The 17,830-nt window shown below is 33.8% G+C and overlaps 1 protein-coding gene and 1 long non-coding RNA gene across 2 annotated transcripts in view; one reads left to right on the top strand and one right to left on the bottom strand.

The window, feature by feature from the left end:
- Positions 1-8,815, top strand: part of adprh (ADP-ribosylarginine hydrolase) — a 504,999-nt gene extending 496,184 nt beyond the window's left edge. The window contains exon 8 of the mRNA XM_082152910.1: positions 7,861-8,815. Within this exon, the coding sequence (XP_082009036.1) occupies positions 7,861-8,009 (149 nt within the window). The 3' untranslated portion in view covers positions 8,010-8,815. The remainder of the gene's footprint in view (positions 1-7,860) is intronic.
- A 7,376-nt stretch (positions 8,816-16,191) lies between these two features.
- Positions 16,192-17,210, bottom strand: LOC309485864. Its single transcript, XR_014201277.1, has 3 exons — positions 17,021-17,210; positions 16,625-16,714; positions 16,192-16,433 (listed from the first exon to the last, which is right to left on the bottom strand). It is a non-coding gene; the product is annotated as an uncharacterized lncRNA (long non-coding RNA).
- Positions 17,211-17,830: the final 620 nt, after the last annotated feature.

The raw sequence follows: 17,830 nt of genomic DNA, 5'->3' as shown, positions 1-17,830 counted from the left end.
AAAAAATCTGTATCCATAAATGATGGAGTAATTTAAGTTTATTGTGCTACAATGTAAAGAAAATCCAGCAAAACGCGGGGGCGCGTTTGCCGACCCCAGAGGGTTAATCCTCATCAAAACACAAAACCTGTCCCTAACCTACATACAACATAAACACAAAATGTACATTGGACCAAACAAACAATATATATATTTGACATGAGTCAAGTATAGTGGGACGTGTAACAAAATATGTAACAAAACAACAAAATGTAACAAAATGTAACGTGTAACAAAATAACAAAATATTAAATTGAAAAAGAAAAGTCCATTTAATGGAGCCATCAGTTTCAGTCTTGGTATCAGTGATACTGATCTTCATTAATTTTACTTCCATTTTTCCTCTGTACAGATGAGGAAGTTGTCAAAATGGTTCCTGTTCGCACGGTTCCACGGAAACGACTGGGAGCGTTGTATTGTGCATGCCGGACACGTGTTTGGCGGTGTCACTTTGAAAAGAAGGACTACGTACCCGCGCACATACTCATTCAAACGTGCATACCTATAGTATGAACACGTGAAGCGTGCGTGCCGTTGCCATTTTTGACGTTTACACGGAGATGATGACGGTATCGTTTTCAAAACTCATTTTCAAAAAAACGATTTCAAAGTTTGCGTTCTCAGGCAACAAAAAGAACATTGTTGTGTAAATGAAGTTAGAAAGTAAAAAGTTAGAAAGAAAAATTTGTTAGAAAGTAAAAAGAAAGATTAGAAAAAAGAAAGATTAGTTAGAAAGAAAGAAAAAAGAAAGAAAGACTAGTTTGAAAGAAAGAAAGAAAGAAAGAAAGAAAGATTAGTTAGAAAGAGATTCGTTAGAAAGAAAGAAAGATAAGTTAGAAAGAAAGAAAAAAGAAAAAAATATTAGGTAGAAAGAAAGAAAGATTAGAAAGAAAGAAAGAAAGATAGAAATATTAGTTAGAAAGAAAAAAAGAAAGATTAGTTAGAAAAAAGAAAGAAAGAAAGAAAGATTTGTTAGAAAGAAAGACAGATTAGTTAGAAAGAAAGATTAGTTTGAAAGAAAGATTAGTTTGAAAGAAAGATTAGTTAGAAAGAAAGATTAGTTTGAAAGAAAGAAAGATTAGTTAGAAAGAAAGATTAGTTTGAAAGAAAGAAAGATTAGTTAGAAAGAAAGAAAGATTAGTTAGAAAAAAGAAAGATTAGTTAGAAAGAGAGAAAGATTAGTTAGAAAGAAAGACAGATTAGTTAGAAAGAAAGAAAGATTAGTCTGAAAGAAAGAAAGATTAAGAAAAAAAAGAAAGATTAGTTTGAAAGAAAGAAAGATTAGTAAGAAAAAAAGAAAGATTAGTTAGAAAGAAAGAAAGAAAGATTAGTTTGAAAGAAAGAAAGATTAGTTAGAAAGAAAGAAAGATTAGTTTGAAAGAAAGAAAGAAAGAAAGAAAGAAAGAAAGATAAGTTAGAAAAAAGATTAGTTAGAAAGAAAGAAAGAAAGAAAGAAAGAAAGAAAGAAAGAATCGTTTGAAAGAAAGAAAGAAATATTAGTTTGAAAGAAAGAAAGATTAGTTAGAAAGAAAGACAGATTAGTTAGAAAGAAAGAAAGATTAGTCTGAAAGAAAGAAAGACAGATTAGTTAGAAAGAAAGAAAGATTAGTCTGAAAGAAAGAAAGATTAAGAAAAAAAAGAAAGATTAGTTTGAAAGAAAGAAAGATTAGTCTGAAAGAAAGAAAGATTAAGAAAAAAAGAAAGATTAGTTTGAAAGAAAGAAAGATTAGTAAGAAAAAAAGAAAGATTAGTTAGAAAGAAAGAAAGAAAGAAAGATTAGTTTGAAAGAAAGAAAGATTAGTTAGAAAGAAAGAAAGATTAGTTTGAAAGAAAGAAAGATTAGTTAGAAAGAAAGATTAGTTTGAAAGAAAGAAAGATTAGTTAGAAAGAAAGAAAGATTAGTTAGAAAAAAGAAAGATTAGTTAGAAAGAGAGAAAGATTAGTTAGAAAGAAAGACAGATTAGTCTGAAAGAAAGAAAGATTAAGAAAAAAAAGAAAGATTAGTTTGAAAGAAAGAAAGATTAGTAAGAAAAAAAGAAAGATTAGTTAGAAAGAAAGAAAGAAAGATTAGTTTGAAAGAAAGAAAGATTAGTTAGAAAGAAAGAAAGATTAGTTTGAAAGAAAGAAAGATTAGTTAGAAAGAAAGATTAGTTTGAAAGAAAGAAAGATTAGTTAGAAAGAAAGAAAGATTAGTTAGAAAAAAGAAAGATTAGTTAGAAAAAAGAAAGATTAGTTAGAAAGAGAGAAAGATTAGTTAGAAAGAAAGACAGATTAGTCTGAAAGAAAGAAAGATTAAGAAAAAAAAGAAAGATTAGTTTGAAAGAAAGAAAGATTAGTAAGAAAAAAAGAAAGATTAGTTAGAAAGAAAGAAAGAAAGATTAGTTTGAAAGAAAGATTAGTTAGAAAGAAAGAAAGATTAGTTTGAAAGAAAGAAAGAAAGAAAGAAAGAAAGAAAGAAAGAAAGAAAGAAAGAAAGAAAGATAAGTTAGAAAAAAGATTAGTTAGAAAGAAAGAAAGAAAGAATCGTTAGAAAGAAAGAAATAAAGAAAGAAAGATTAGTTTGAAAGAAAGAAAGATTAGTTAGAAAGAAATACAGATTAGTTAGAAAGAAAGAAAGATTAGTCTGAAAGAAAGAAAGATTAAGAAAAAAAAGAAAGATTAGTTTGAAAGAAAGAAAGATTAGTAAGAAAAAAAGAAAGATTAGTTAGAAAGAAAGAAAGAAAGAAAGATTAGTTTGAAAGAAAGAAAGATTAGTTACAAAGAAAGAAAGATTAGTTTGAAAGAAAGAAAGAAAGAAAGAAAGAAAGAAAGAAAGAAAGATAAGTTAGAAAAAAGATTAGTTAGAAAGAAAGAAAAAAGAAAGAAAGAAAGAAAGAAAGAATCGTTAGAAAGAAAGAAAGAAAGATTAGTTTGAAAGAAAGAAAGATTAGTTAGAAAGAAAGAAAGATTAGTTTGAAAGAAAGAAAGAAAGAAAGAAAGAAAGAAAGAAAGAAAGAAAGAAAGATTAGTTTGAAAGAAAGAAAGAAAGAAAGAAAGAAAGAAAGAAAGAAAGAAAGAATCGTTAGAAAGAAAGATTAGTTAGAAAGAAAGAAAGATTAGTTTGAAAGAAAGAAAGAAAGAAAGAAAGAAAGAAAGAAAGAAAGAAAGAAAGATAGAAAGAAAGAAAGAAAGAAAGAATCGTTAGAAAGAAAGAAAGATAAGTTAGAAAGACAGATTGGTTCGAAAGAAAGAAAGAAAGAAAGAAAGAAAGAAAGAAAGAAAGAAAGAAAGAAAGAAAGAAAGAAAGAAAAAAAGAAAGAAAGAAATATTAGGTAGAAAGACAGAAAGATTAGTTAAAAAGAAAGATTAGTAAGGAAAAAAGAAAGATTAGTTAGAATGAAAGAAGAATTAGGTAGAAAGAAAGAAAGATTAGTTAAAAAGAAAGATTAGTTAGGAAAAAGAAAGATTAGTTAGAAAGAAAGAAAGAAAGAAAGAAAGAAAGAAAGAAAGAAAGAAAGAAAGAAAGAAAGAAAGATTAGTTAGAAAGAAAGAAAAAAAGAAAAAAGAAATATTAGGTAGAAAGAAAGATTAGTTAGAAAGAAAGAAAGAAAGAAAGAAAGAAAAAAAGAAAGAAAGAAAGAAAGAAAGAAAGAAAGAAAGAAAGAAAGAAAGAAAGAAAGAAAGAAAGAGATTAGTTCGAAAGAAAGAAAGTTAAGTTAGAAAGACAGATTCGGTCAAAAGAAAGAAAGAAAGAAAGAAAGAAAGAAAGAAAGAAAGAAAGAAATATTAGGTAGAAAGAAAGAAAGATTAGTTAAGAAAAGATTAGTTAGGAAAAAGAAAGATTAGTTAGAACGTAAGAAGAAAGAAAGATTAGTTAAAAAGAAAGATTAGTTAGAAAGAAAGAAAAAAGAAAGAAAGAATGGTTAGTTAGAAAGAAAGAAAGAAAGAAAGAAAGAAAGAAAGAAAGAAAGAAAGAAAGAAAGAAAGATTAGTTAGAAAGAAAGAAAGACAGATTAGTTAGAAAGAAAGAAAGAAAGAAAGAAAGAAAGAAAGATTAGTTAGAAAGAATGTTTAGTTAGAAAGAAAGACAGATTAGTTAGAAAGAAAGAAATATTAGTTAGAAAGAAAGAAAGATTAGTTTGAAAGAAAGAATGATTAGTTAGAAAGAAAGAAAAAAGAAAGAAATATTAGGTAGAAAGAAAGATTAGTTAAAAAGAAAGATTAGTTAGAAAAAAGAAAGATTAGTTAGAAAGAAAGAAAAAAGAAAGAAAGAATGATTAGTTAGAAAGAAAGAAAAAAAGAAAAAAGAAATATTAGGTAGAAAGAAAGATTAGTTAGAAAGAAAGAAAGAAAGAAAAAGATTAGTTCGAAAGAAAGAAAAATAAGTTAGAAAGACACATTTGTTCGAAAGAAAGAAAGAAAGAAAGAAAGAAAGAAAGATTAGGTAGAAAGAAAGAAAGATTAGGTAGAAAGAAAGAAAGATTAGTTAAAAAGAGATTAGTTAGGAAAAAGAAAGACTTGTTAGAACGTAAGAAGAAAGAAAGATTAGTTCAAAAGAAACATTAGTTAGAAAGAAAGAAAAAAGAAAGAAAGAATGGTTAGAAAGAAAGAAAGATTAGTTAGAAAGAAAGACAGATTAGTTAGAAAGAAAGACAGATTAGTTAGAAAGAAAGAAAGAAAGAAAGAAAGAAAGAAAGAAAGGATTAGTTAGAAAGAAAGAATGTTTAGTTAGAAAGAAAGACAGATTAGTTAGAAAGAAAGAAAGAAAGAAATATTAGTTAGAAAGAAAGATTAGTTTGAAAGAAAGAATGATTAGTTAGAAAGAAAGAAAAAAGAAAGAAATATTAGGTAGAAAGAAAGATTAGTTAAAAAGAAAGATTAGTTAGAAAAAAGAAAGATTAGTTAGAAAGAAAGAAAAAAGAAAGAAAGAATGATTAGTTAGAAAGAAAGAAAGAAAGAAAGAAAGATTAGATTTATACAGTAGATAGATAGATAGATAGATAGATAGATAGATAGATAGATAGATAGATAGATAGATAGATAGATTAGTTAGACGGAAAGAAAGAAAGAAAGAAAGAAAGAAAGAAAGAAAGAAAGAAAGAAAGAAAGAAAGAAAGAAAGAGGCTTAACAATATCTTTATTAGACCATTTGTCCTTTTACCGCAATACAATAATCTTACAAAAATGTAATTTAATAAATTAAACTTCTATTTCTACACATTTAAAAACAACATTTCATTTTCTCCAATTTGACAAAGTACTCCCCCCACTGACCAAATTTCAGAAAACATTACAATGTCACTGAACAATTTATAATATGTATACTCTATCTTGATTCTAGCAGTTATCATCCCTTTTAGTACCATTTCAGCATTAATTGGACCTATACCTAATATTTTATTTTTTCTAGTTTTCCATATGGACAACTTAGCTGATCCCAACAAAAAATTCAGTAAACATTTTTTCCTCCTTTCTTGAAAATTATAAATTCTCCCCAAACTTCATAAAAACTCTTGTCTCTGTATTTCTCTAGTCTTGAGGCAGGATCATGACAGACCCATGTTTTATGTGCAAGCACATGGCCTTGTGTTTGGACCATGTGCTTGTGTTGTCTCGTCACCTAGCCCCTATTAAATAGGGAGACTAATGATAACACAACAGGTGACACAGATTGAATGATAATGACTAAATGAGGATAGCAAGGGGGTTGCTATCCTCATTTAGTCATTATCATTCAATCTGTGTCACCTGTTGTGTTATCATTAGTCTCCCTATTTAATCCCCTGGTGTTTGCTGTCCTGTGCTCGTTCATTGTGATACCTGCTGTGATATCTACCTGTGAGTACTGTGTCCAGAGAATAGTCTTGCCTTTGTTTTGCACCCTTGTGGGTTTTGTTTTCTGTTTTATTGTTAATAAATAATGTGTAGAGCATTCTGTCTGCGCCTGGGTTCATCTCCTTTGAGAACCATAACAGAATGAACGAGCCAAAAGAGAACCCAGCAGATAGAATGTCATCTTCTGTCAAACCTAATTCGGCTGACCTGGAACTTTGGTGGCAGTCGGCTGTCGCCGACAGTAAAGACGGCAAGCTTCCGTTTCCTCCCCAGGGTGCGTTGACCCTGAGACGGTATGCCCAGGTCATGGAAGGGAGGAGATTTTTCTTGCCAGAGACCCTGGTCAACTGCTACTTCATCGCGGGTCTTAATGATCCCCCTCCGCTGTCTGAACGAGAGGTGCTGACTCTTCATCCTTTTCGAGAAGTGGTGGATCGCTTATCCCGGAGAGAGTCACAGGCACCCACGAGCTCATCATTTGCCAAGCTGCCCGTGATCCCGGAAGGTTGTGTTTTAGCTGTGGTCACGCATGGGGACCAGGCTCACTCCGCTGCGACTCCTGAGGCATCACCTGCACCCACAAGTCTCCACGGAAAACGGGGAAGACGTCTCTCGTGGGAATCTGCTTCGGAGTCCTCTGCTACAGAGTCGATCCTGCCGGAGACTGACCTTTCTATACCTGTTACGGTTCCTGCTGAGCTCCCCCAACCGGTCGCTGTTCCGGCTATGGTCTCTGCACCGTGACCAAGGAGGAAGAGGAGGAGGAGGAAGGGAGTTGACAGTCCTAAGTCTCTACCTTTCCCTGAGTCTGTGAGGATTTCGCATCCCTCCGCTGCATCTAAAAGCGCTGCTCCTGAGCCCACTGCTGTTAGCACGGTTCCGGAGTCTGCGGCGGGGAGAGCCGTTCCCGGGCCTGCGGAGGAGGGCACTGTTCCCGAGTCTGCGGTGGAGATGGCTGTGACTGTGGGCGCAATTCCGGAGTCTGCTGCGGGAGGGGTCGTTTCCGAGTCTGCCGCTGAGGGTGCTGTGCCAGAGTCTGTTGTAGTGACAGCAGCTCCTGAGTTAGCTGCAGAGAAGGCTGTGGCTGATTCAGCCGCGGAAGCAGTTTTGCAGTCCTTGTCAGCCCATCAAGAGATGCCTGTTGTCATCGTCGCTGAGACCCTATCCAATTATTTCCAAAGTCTTGTCAAGATCTTAGAGACTCCTAAGTCTGTCCTCTGTATCTGTGCCCAATACTACTGAAAGGGCATCCCCTGAGTTCACTGCTGTTCCAGAGTCAGCTGTGGACAACGTTGCTATTCCAGAATCAGCTGCGGACAGCGCTGCTGTTCCAGAGTTTGCTGCGGACAAGGCTGTTCCAGATTCAGCTACAGTTAATGCTGAGACCGAATCGGAGGCGAAGAGCGCTGATTCAGAGCCCGCTTCGGAGTACATTGATTTGTGTGCTTGGACCATGTGCTTGTGTTGTCTCGTCACCTAGCCCGCCCCCCTTGTTATCCTCATTTAGTCATTATTCAATCTGTGTCACCTGTTGTGTTATCATTAGTCTCCCTATTTAATCCCCTGGTGTTTGCTGTCTTTTTCATTGTGCTGCGCTCGTTCATTGTGTTCACTACTGTGCTCGTTCATTGTGATACCTGCTGTGATATCTACCTGTGAGTACTGTGTCCAGAGAATAGTCTTGCCTTTGTTTTGCCCCCTTGTGGGTTTTTGTTTTCTGTTTTGTCAAATAATGTGTAGAGCATTCTGTCTGCGCCTGGGTTCATCTCCTTTGAGAACCAACACCCTCCAACCTAAAACAATCAATAAAAAAAGTGATTAACTGTTTCTTCATTTTATTAAGTTTCAATTTATATTTTCATTCATTTCTGAAACTTACGTTCAATTTTAAAGGCACAATAATAATCCCATACATTCCCTACTTTAGGGGACAGGGGTTACATATGCAACCAAGACTTTTTTTTTTACATTGTTAACTTATGCTGGACTAAACTTCTCTCTTTACAGGAGACAGTGACAGCACTGCAGTGATTGCCTGCTGCTGCTGGGGTCTAGTGTATGGAATGAACGGAGTACCCCAGTGTAACTATAGTAACCTGGAGTACAGGGACCGACTGGAGAGAGTGGCACAAAAGCTATACACTCTCTCTCACTGATGAAGCAGCAAAATATGAAAATAAATAAATCATACATGAAAAATATAGCATCCCATAAAGTAATGATATTAAGAAAAGTATTAGGAGTGTGCACGAATATTCGATCTGTATTAATTTTTCAAAAAATAAAAATACTATTCGAATATTGCTAAGTGTTGCTTTGCTGGCTGTAATTGCAGTAAATCCATGAAAGTCCTAAGCATGCAAACTAAAACTCACATAACTTAATCTATTGGGTGGTGCTTGATCGTATTGAGACGGGCTGCGCCCGAAAACTTAGGCTGCATTTTATACTCCAAGTCTTAATGTACATATTTGATCATTTGACCATATCCGATTTTTTGGCCCGCCTATTTACATTCACTTTAGACATGACTGGTTTCCGATATCTGTGTTTACATTAATTCCCACCCAAAACAATTGTCTGTGATCGCTTTACTGTGCACATGGTAGGCCCTCTGGTTTTAAATGGCAGTGCTATTAAAATTATTTATGTAGGTCATGTCATGTGGCCATGATTATTTGCCAGCATGGACAAGATTACAGCTGTCATGGATGTATCTGACCGAACTAATATAGACCAGAAAATAATGGTCATTTTTGTTTATTTTATCTACGACTTGTTAGATCTGGAATTCTGAAGTGAAATAAAGTATAGTGCTGTAAGATAAAAAAAAATATATAATAATAATAATAATTCGAATGAATTAACGAGAGAGAGAGAGAGAGAGAGCGAGTGAGTAGCCTAATAGTAAAGCTTGTTGGTTTAATTACAGCGAAGTTACCACCTCATTGCTGAGAAATATAATGTACAGATGGTGGACAACCAGAATGAGACTTTTACCGCCGCCGTTCCCGCGGCGGCAAAATTGGGATGTGTATTTGCTGCCTTTTACCGCTGAGTGGCGCTGTAATCACAGACTTTGAAAAGTGTCAGTTTATTCTCTTCATGACGTAATCTGCCGCGGCAGTAATCTGAGTTGAGGTCACAGATAAATTCAAGATAAATCTTGTGGTTAAACGAATTCAAATTCATTAAATTTAAAAAAAGTAGACACACGTTAACATTGTGTGCCCAGTTTTTCTATAATTTAGAAAGGCTATGTCAATAGGTTACTTGTCATTTACTTCGTGTTATTTTAATGTGTTTGTAGATTTATTAACTGAAACATAACAGTGAAATAAATTAAAATAATTTACCGTAAAATTAAAACATTTTCAGGACTTGCAGTTAGGCTACTAACCGATGTTAGTTGGTTTAAGCATTCTTTGTTATATTCAGAATTAAATAGGCTTACTTGTTGTTATGATTATCAATTGAATTCTTTAATAAATAATCAACCACAATGCCTATTACTGCCGCAGCAAAAATAAACCAGTCGAATTTCAAAGTCGTTCGCGAAATGACTAGGCTATACCGGGTGGCGCAAGTGACAGGGCAAAACAGCAGCAACTGCGGCATTTTAAAGGGTAAGTTTCCTATCTGTTTATTATATATATATATATATATATATATATATATATATATACATATATATATATATATATATATATATATATATATATATATATATATATATATTTCATTATTTGAACAAAAATGAGACTGATTGAATATGTAAAAATATTAATCTGCTAAATTATTTTTTTGTGTGTGTGTGAATCATTCACGAGATTGAGATGACTGACAGTGATACCCGGCCATAGCAACGGAAGACATTTTTCAAAACAGATCGAACAAATCAGAAAAATACTTTCAATACAGTATTGCTTTCAATTAAAAAATAAACAATGAAAATGTAAAAGAAAATAAATTAAGTTTGAAAACCCATCGCACATTTCAAGGTATGAATAAAGTGTCGGGACAGTTTATTTATTTAAACAGGGTTGCATCGATAGTTTATTCCCTTTGTGATGCAAAATAAGAAACACAGAATCTTATTCTTGCAACATTTTAAATTTCTATTGTCAAAGAAATTGCAGCTAAATTAAAAAATTAAAACGGTACAAAACGAAAAAAGTTCAAAGCAACATAAATTAAGAACAGGCGTTTTTCTTTGCCTCTCTCGCGCTGGATATTTTTTTAGTAAGTTTGGTCTCCCTCACTGCGCGCGGCGGGTCTTTCTCGAAATTAAGCATTTCAGCGTAAAAAAAAAACACCATACAGCTGATAATACTGTATATGTCGCTGTGTGTCATCCACACAAATCACGAAGAAAAAACTGTAACAAATAGCTTTTGTTCCTTCAAAGATACAACATGCCTTGCTGAATTCACCTTACAATAAAACGAGGTGGGTCGCGAATTAAAGAGCTGCTAAATTGAAATTGTTTGTGGAAAACCTTTAAATACAATCAATAAAACTACAATATAAAATTTAATAAGATATAGGGCCTACTGTACATAGGCTATGGACTTTTGGAGATTTTGAGATTAATCCTTAGAATTTTGCCTTTGCCTGCTCATCAGGCTCAGGCTGGCTCCGACACTCTCCATATGAAAGACGGAACATTAACACCTCTGTCCTGCACCCCCACGATAAAGCAACTATTGCCTTCTCCAAACCCCCCACAGGCTAGCTGAGTTTGCAAAACAAAACAAAGAGTTTGCCACTCGTCGTGGTGTGCCAAAACACTTAATTATAAACTTCATTATTTCATTCAAAACAATCTCAAAACGCTTTGTGACATTTTGAAAAGCCGTGGATGCATTACTGCCACTGGAACCATGAACGCAACAGAATACTGGTTCTGATTTTATTGTTTGTCGTTTAAACGTCATATATATATATATATATATATATATATATATATATATATATATATATATATTTTTTTTAACAGAACTGCTTTTGAAATTACGATTGGAATTATTATAGGTTACAGCAGTAAAGTCATTGTATAATATTTGTTCCTTGGTGTAAAATGGAAATGCATGGTGATTTTATTTTGTAAATAGGCTATAAGCAAAAAACTATGTTTTAGAACTATAGACAAATCTCTCTGCATCAACAATAGACTATACAATGCATTAATAGGCTAATATAAAAATATCAGTAGTCTAAGTTAGTTCGGGTTTCGAACCCGTATCATCTAAATGATCGTAACGTAAGTTCAACCACTCTGCCACGATTCACTCGTTGCGACCTGGCCTAACGTTCCAGTGTGTGTTCGCTCACACGAGCGAGAAGCGCTCTTCATTCAAAAGAACGCGCCGCCGCGTTTGTCGAACACTAATTCAACATGCTAGAATAAAACCTGGCTTTAGAACAATGCATAGCGCCACTCGTCGTGGTGTGCCAAAAAATTTACAATACTTTAGTTTCATTTATTTCAGTGTTAATGTTTGAGTTAAAAAAAATCCTCTACAGATTAAATTAACACAAAGTCGGCTATAAGAGTCCTTTATAGGCTACGAAAAAAGCAAAGGGCTTACAGTCTTAACATTTAGGCTACTTTGCTTAAATTCGATACATTTATTTTCAGTAGGGCCTGATACATTTGTAGGGATGTAATTTCAGTATGCTTTACCAACGCTATGTATTCAATTAAAGTTCCAAGAGGTCTGGTCTCTATATTTCCTTCCCAGCTGACACTAATATGCAAGTGCACAGCAAAAATCACAACTTGTGCTTGCTGCGAACGCAAGTTATTTAAGGTGTCTCAACTGTACACAGTCTACCCTACAGTGTGAATTTGTTACAAGGTTTCATTTAATTAAATTAATGTGCAGCAATTTGTACAAATAGAGTCTATAGGCCTACTATACTGTTGTAGCCATTAAATAATCTCACTTAGTATCATATTTGTTAAAATATTCTAATGTTATTTTTTTCCATCTATGTTGAAAATGAAAAGTGAACAGCACGAGTAAGATAGGATGCATTATATCGAGAGATGGATATGGAGTGGGTCAGACATGATTTTGACCACTTCATTAAGTTTTGTTTAGTAGAAAACCTTTCTTTAAAGTGAATTTCGTTTTCTATAAATTGTATCTTAATTTTAATCAATTTTTCATCAACCAATTGCTGGATTTAAGAGATAAGTAAGAGAAGCAAATATAACAGACACTAATCATGGAGGCGCCCGCGCGGTCACTTGCATTGCACATCAGCTGGAGCGCATCTCATCCTCCTAACTTAACGAAACTCAGCGTATGCCTCACACAGACATGATAAATACATCAAATACACAAAGCTTGAAATGTCTTCAAACGAAATAATTCAAAACGAAAAGAAAAAGGCTACTCTCTGATTATGTCTTTATGTGCATTTCTCTCTAGGTGCGTTCACTACAAATATGGCGATCGTCAACTTCATCTTTGCAGTCGACACTGTCAGAAAACACTAGTTTATTGATAAAAATCTATGCACGCATCACCGGATTTACAAATACACATCTTGCTTGTTGCACGCACATATTATGTCGAAAAAACGAAATATTATGTTGAAATAACATTATTATTAATAATACATCTTTTAGAATATTTGATTAAATGCTGCTTGTTCAATTTAATAAAATTAAAACTTTAATTGTGATAATTAAAATAATTGAAAATTAAATATTTAGTGGCCAAGTTTTGCTAATTTATTATATAGGCTATTATATGCATATTGCCTATATTAAGTAGGTCATATTAAGACAAGGCATATGTTAAGTTATTTTAGCTGTTATGAGAAAAAAAATCTAACGAAATCTAAAATCTAAAAAAAATTCTAACGCCAATTCAACATGCCAGAATAAAACCTGATTTTTGAACAATGCGTAACGCCACTCGACCTGGTGTGCCAAAACACTACATTTTAAACTTCAATTTTTAATTCAAAACAATCTCAAAACGCGTTGTGACATTTTTTTAAGCAGTAGCCTAGCCTATATAAGGGCATTGAAACCAGGATCTTAACTAAAACGCGTTCCGCGTAATCTCTCAAAAATTATGCCACACTACTCCATGTATTTTTTTTTTTAAGGACTGCTTTTGAAATCACTATAAATTACTATGCAATTGTATCGCTCACGAGAGCTCTTCATTTATCTAATTCCTCAATAGAATAGTAAAAATATTCAGCGTCATTGCTCCTAATATTGTCTCTATTTGTAACTTTTGATTCTATTTTTTCAGTTCTAAAATTGATTCTATCTTTGGTTCTATTCTGTTGTAGCCTAATAGGCCTATTTATATATATGAACAATATGCCTATTAGGTTTAGGGTTTTATATTTAACCCACTTACATTTTTAAATACGGCAATTGCTGCTGTTTTGCACAATGTCCCTTTGCGCCACCTGGCGGTCATTTCGGGAACGACTTTGAAATGCGGCTGGTTTATTTTTGCCGCGGTGATTTCGCCGCGGCAGCTGGCGCGGCGGTAATAGGCATTCTGGTTGTCCACCATCTGTAGCTTTCAGTAGTGAAGATGTTTTATTTATAAAACACACGAGCAGAGGTAGAAAAACAGATTTCCTTTATAAAGTTCCCACCTCAATAAAACAAAGCTGTGAGAGAGCGCATACTGGCACATCTGCTTCATAATACAACATTAAAAAGCTATCTTTTTGGGTAAACGTGTCATCCTCACCTTTTGGTCCCTAGTGAAAAAATTGTTTACTTAAGCACAATTAAGTATAACTAAATGTTTTTATGCCACACTATAAATTGGTATACTTAAAGTCTGTTAAATTGGAACAACAAATTTTGTACTAAATGCATTTTAGTTGTCCAAAAGTAGTGCTAAAGTTCAACTTAAGTTGCATTTAATATACTTGTTTGTTTGTGCTAAAGTGGCATTTTTGCAACTATACTTAACCCTCTGGGGTCTGAGCGGTTTTCTGGGCCCTGGAGGTGTTCTGACATGTTCTGACATTTGTTTTGTTTTTCAGTTATTTATAAACATGTTAACCCCCTGAGGTCGGCTGTATCGCCGGCGATACCAGCATGCTTTTTTTTTTATCAATGTAAAAGAAACTCATAAATACTCTGTTGACTTTGATTTTCCATAGGAGTTTCATACATCAATCGATTCTGTTAAATGTGTATTATTTTTGTGTATACTCACAATAAAAACAAAGTGTTGTGCTTTTTGCCAAATAAAGAAAAATAAACACGAAGCGAGTTCTGCCTTCTCTCTGCCAGTGAAGTCCATTCTGAAACGCGTCCGAAAATGAACAATAACTCAGCGAATACTCAGTCAAACAGGCATACAGACACACAGGCATGAAGCTTGAATTCTCTTCTTTTAAATGAAGTAATTTATATAAAAAACAAATATTCTCATCTTGTGAAATCTGTATTAAAAGAGAGCGATTCCAGTCGAGCTCATCTCAGCTCATTACGTTTTAATCGGCCCCGCCCACGGAGAGCGTGCGCTATTCAAACGCAAATGACTGAGACGATCCCATACAAACCTGTGAACGCCCCCATATCAGCTCGAGAAAACACAAGTTTATTCAGATCATTACTTGTTTACACCGTCTCGCAGCGCTGTGAGGAATAATAATAATGGAAAATGTCCCTCAGAAGTGCGGGTATATCGAGGAGCAAGGATCCCACTGAGCTGAGGAAAACTGTAGTACGTTTTTTTCCTTCTCACGTGAATCGCGTTTCTGTTTTGTGAATGAATGAAAGGCAGAGATGCGCGCTGTTTACCACAGCTCGCAAAAAGACAGTTTAAATTTAAATCGCGTGTGTGAATGAATGATGATGTTTTAGCAAACTGTATTGCTATACTGAGATGAGTAAAAATCGAAATGTAGGCTATTTGTATAAGCAACGTATTAAACTGCAAATTAACATTTATATGCCCTAATATTTCATAAAAACAACGTTACAGTCAGGCGAAATATGAAAGACAACATTTTGTTGACTAGATTTGGGTACAGTTTTTACTGTAGAATATACTGCCACATCAAATAAGCTTTTGTTTAGCAATTTCTATATATATAAAATACTATTTTTGTCAAAAATAAAGTCATCAACTAAGATGTTAGCTGTTCCAATGTTGGCTATATTAAAACTAATGAAAACATAGATAAAATGTAGGCCTATAATCTTTTTTTTTTACAAAGAAAGAGTACTCTTGAAATATTGTTGAAATTGTAATTATTGTTGTAATTGTAACCTTTTTAATAAAATAGCAAAACATATTTAAAAGATAGATGTAAGCAAAATCTTAAATGGTCAATATAAGTCTTCTTCTAAATATATCTTTTGTCCTTGTATTGTGGCTCAGTCAGTGTCACACCTGAATGAATGGCTAATTATGCAGAGTGGGTGGGACATTGTATTCTCAGGTGTAAACCACTCCTCCTTCACACCCCCCTCGCATATTGGCTTTCCAAGCAAAACCTGTTTTACATCAATTTAAATCAATGTATAGTTTTATGTGAACGATAAAGCAAGACTATTTTCACATAAGTTTGAAGCCAGAACTCGAAGGAACAACATCCATTAGTCAAAAGTCTTATTGACACATATTTATTATGAGTTTTGTGGTCATATTTCAGCAACTTTCATTTTTATTTTTTTCAATAACCACGCATAAACATTATTCTCTTAAAAATTAACAAATATACATGCATGGTGATCACATATTTTAGTAGCCCTGTTTGTGCTATATAGAGTGAATTTACACCTTTGCCATTAACATGTTAATAAATAACTGAAAAAAGCACTAATGTCAGAGCATGTCAGAACACCTCCAGGGCCCAGAAAACCGCTCAGACTCCAGAGGGTTAATGGCAAAAGTGTAAATTCACTCTATATAACACAAACAGGGCTAGCATAATATCTGATCAACATGCTTGTAAATCTTTGTATTTTTAAGAGAATAATGTTTATGCGTGGTTATAAAAAAAAAAAAAGAAAGTTGCTGAAATAAGAACACAAAACACATTCTAAATATGTGCCCACAAGACTCTTGACTAATGTATGTTGTCGTTTCTAGTTCTGGCTTCAAAATGATGTGAAATTCATCCTGCCTGATCGTTCTCTTAAAACAATACATTGATTTAAACATTGTAAAACAGTTTTTTTTTTGTCAGAAGAGGTTTATGCGTGGTGGGAGGGGTAATCGCTCATCAATATTAATGAGATTCAGACCAGGGGTGTTACATAGACACTCCCCCAATGACTAATGGGCCATCAAGAGAGGCAGCCTGAACAAAGTAGAGGAGATTCAAAGGTTTTGTTTTTCACTGTTTTATTGTAATTCCTCTATGAGGAGGAACTAAATGTTTTAAATTTGCAATGTTTTAAACTCAGCTGTGGTCCAGGTTCCCGTGCAGGCAGGAATCTCAGAGTCTGTGGAACCATATCAATGTCAGTCTCTGTTTTCCATGACAGAGTAGACTGCTTGTTGCTTGTCTGAATGTTTGTCTTGGCCCTCTTTGCAACAGGTGTCTGATGATCACCATCACCTTTATAGCTGTAAAACAAACAAACAACTGTGAGCATGTTTATTACACAAAATATAACAACTGCATTTCAATCATTATAAGTAACATTGGCCAGATGCAAAGCCATACAGACACATAATGTTTGTATGGACTATGTAAAACCAGAATATGTAAACAGAATTATACTAATATCTGAAAGAAAGGGAATAAGTGTACTTACTTTTCAGTTGTTCTCAAAACTGAACGACACCTGTCGCGTGACCTCCCAGTGCGAGTTGCAGGTGAGGTTGAGAGTGATGCTACCACATTCCTATAAAAATAATAATATTAATATTAACAAAGGTTGAACAAAGTACTATGCCAGCACATGCATAACTGATGGACAGTCAGCATTTTGGTAAAACAACAAAAATAAGCGCTTTTATACTAACATTACCAATCACTAATTGTAATATTGTGAATACATAACACCACAATTTTTGCAATTGTGTCTGGTAATTGTGTTTTGCAATTGTGTCTGGCAATCCACACAGGCACATGTACATTTGTAGCATCACTAAGTATATAAACAAAATTGGTCTAACATCTGTAAAATAGTGGGTAAATATGTACTTACTCCTTCTGATTTCTGTCTGTGTTGCTGCGTGCCCTCTTAGTGCGAGTTGCAGTGAGAGGTGAGAGTGAGCAACCTACATCATTCCTTTCAAAAAAAGTTGAAAACTATTATTATCATATAGAGTACTATTCCAGCACATGCACAACTGATGGGCATTAGCATGCTGATAAGATAGCACAAAGAAAAAAATATGTAACATTATCAACCAACCTCCAAAAATAAATAAACTCATACAGGCTCATATTGTAATAAGTATATAAACAAAATTGAACAAACATGGGTAAATATGTACTTACTCTTTCTGACATTCAACTGTGTTGCTGCGCGCCCTCCGAGTTGCAGATGAAGGAGATGCAGCTACATTCCTGTTTTAAAAAAAGTTGAAAACTATTATAACATAAATATTTCAAAGTATAGTAGCCTATCATTAGTCTATATGAATAACTGATGCAAATAATTGTAGACACGTGCTGTAGGCATTTATTGCGTGTAATGGGCCATTACCGGAGATAGCACAACGCAAACATTAACACATTTGCAATTCATCAGCTGGGCATATTTACACATTTCAGCACATACACACATTTGCAATAGATATTTGCAAGCACTCTTCGTTGATGATAATGAGGCAGCATAAACACTAGTCAAAATATAATCTAAACATACATAATATTTTCTAAATTAATTTCAAAATTCTAACTTTCATACAGGCCTATAATCTAAACGTTGTACATATATACAGCATGTCTAGGCTATGCTGTATAAAGTCTTCTGAAGGCACGCGCCGAAACGCGTTTGTGCAAATAAGTT

This window comes from Leuciscus leuciscus, assembly GCF_965113295.1.
Source record: "Leuciscus leuciscus genome assembly, chromosome: 21".
NCBI classification, from domain to species: Eukaryota; Metazoa; Chordata; class Actinopteri; order Cypriniformes; family Leuciscidae; genus Leuciscus; species Leuciscus leuciscus.
The sequence above is the reverse complement of the archived record's forward strand: the minus strand, read 5'-3'. Positions and strand labels throughout refer to the sequence as shown.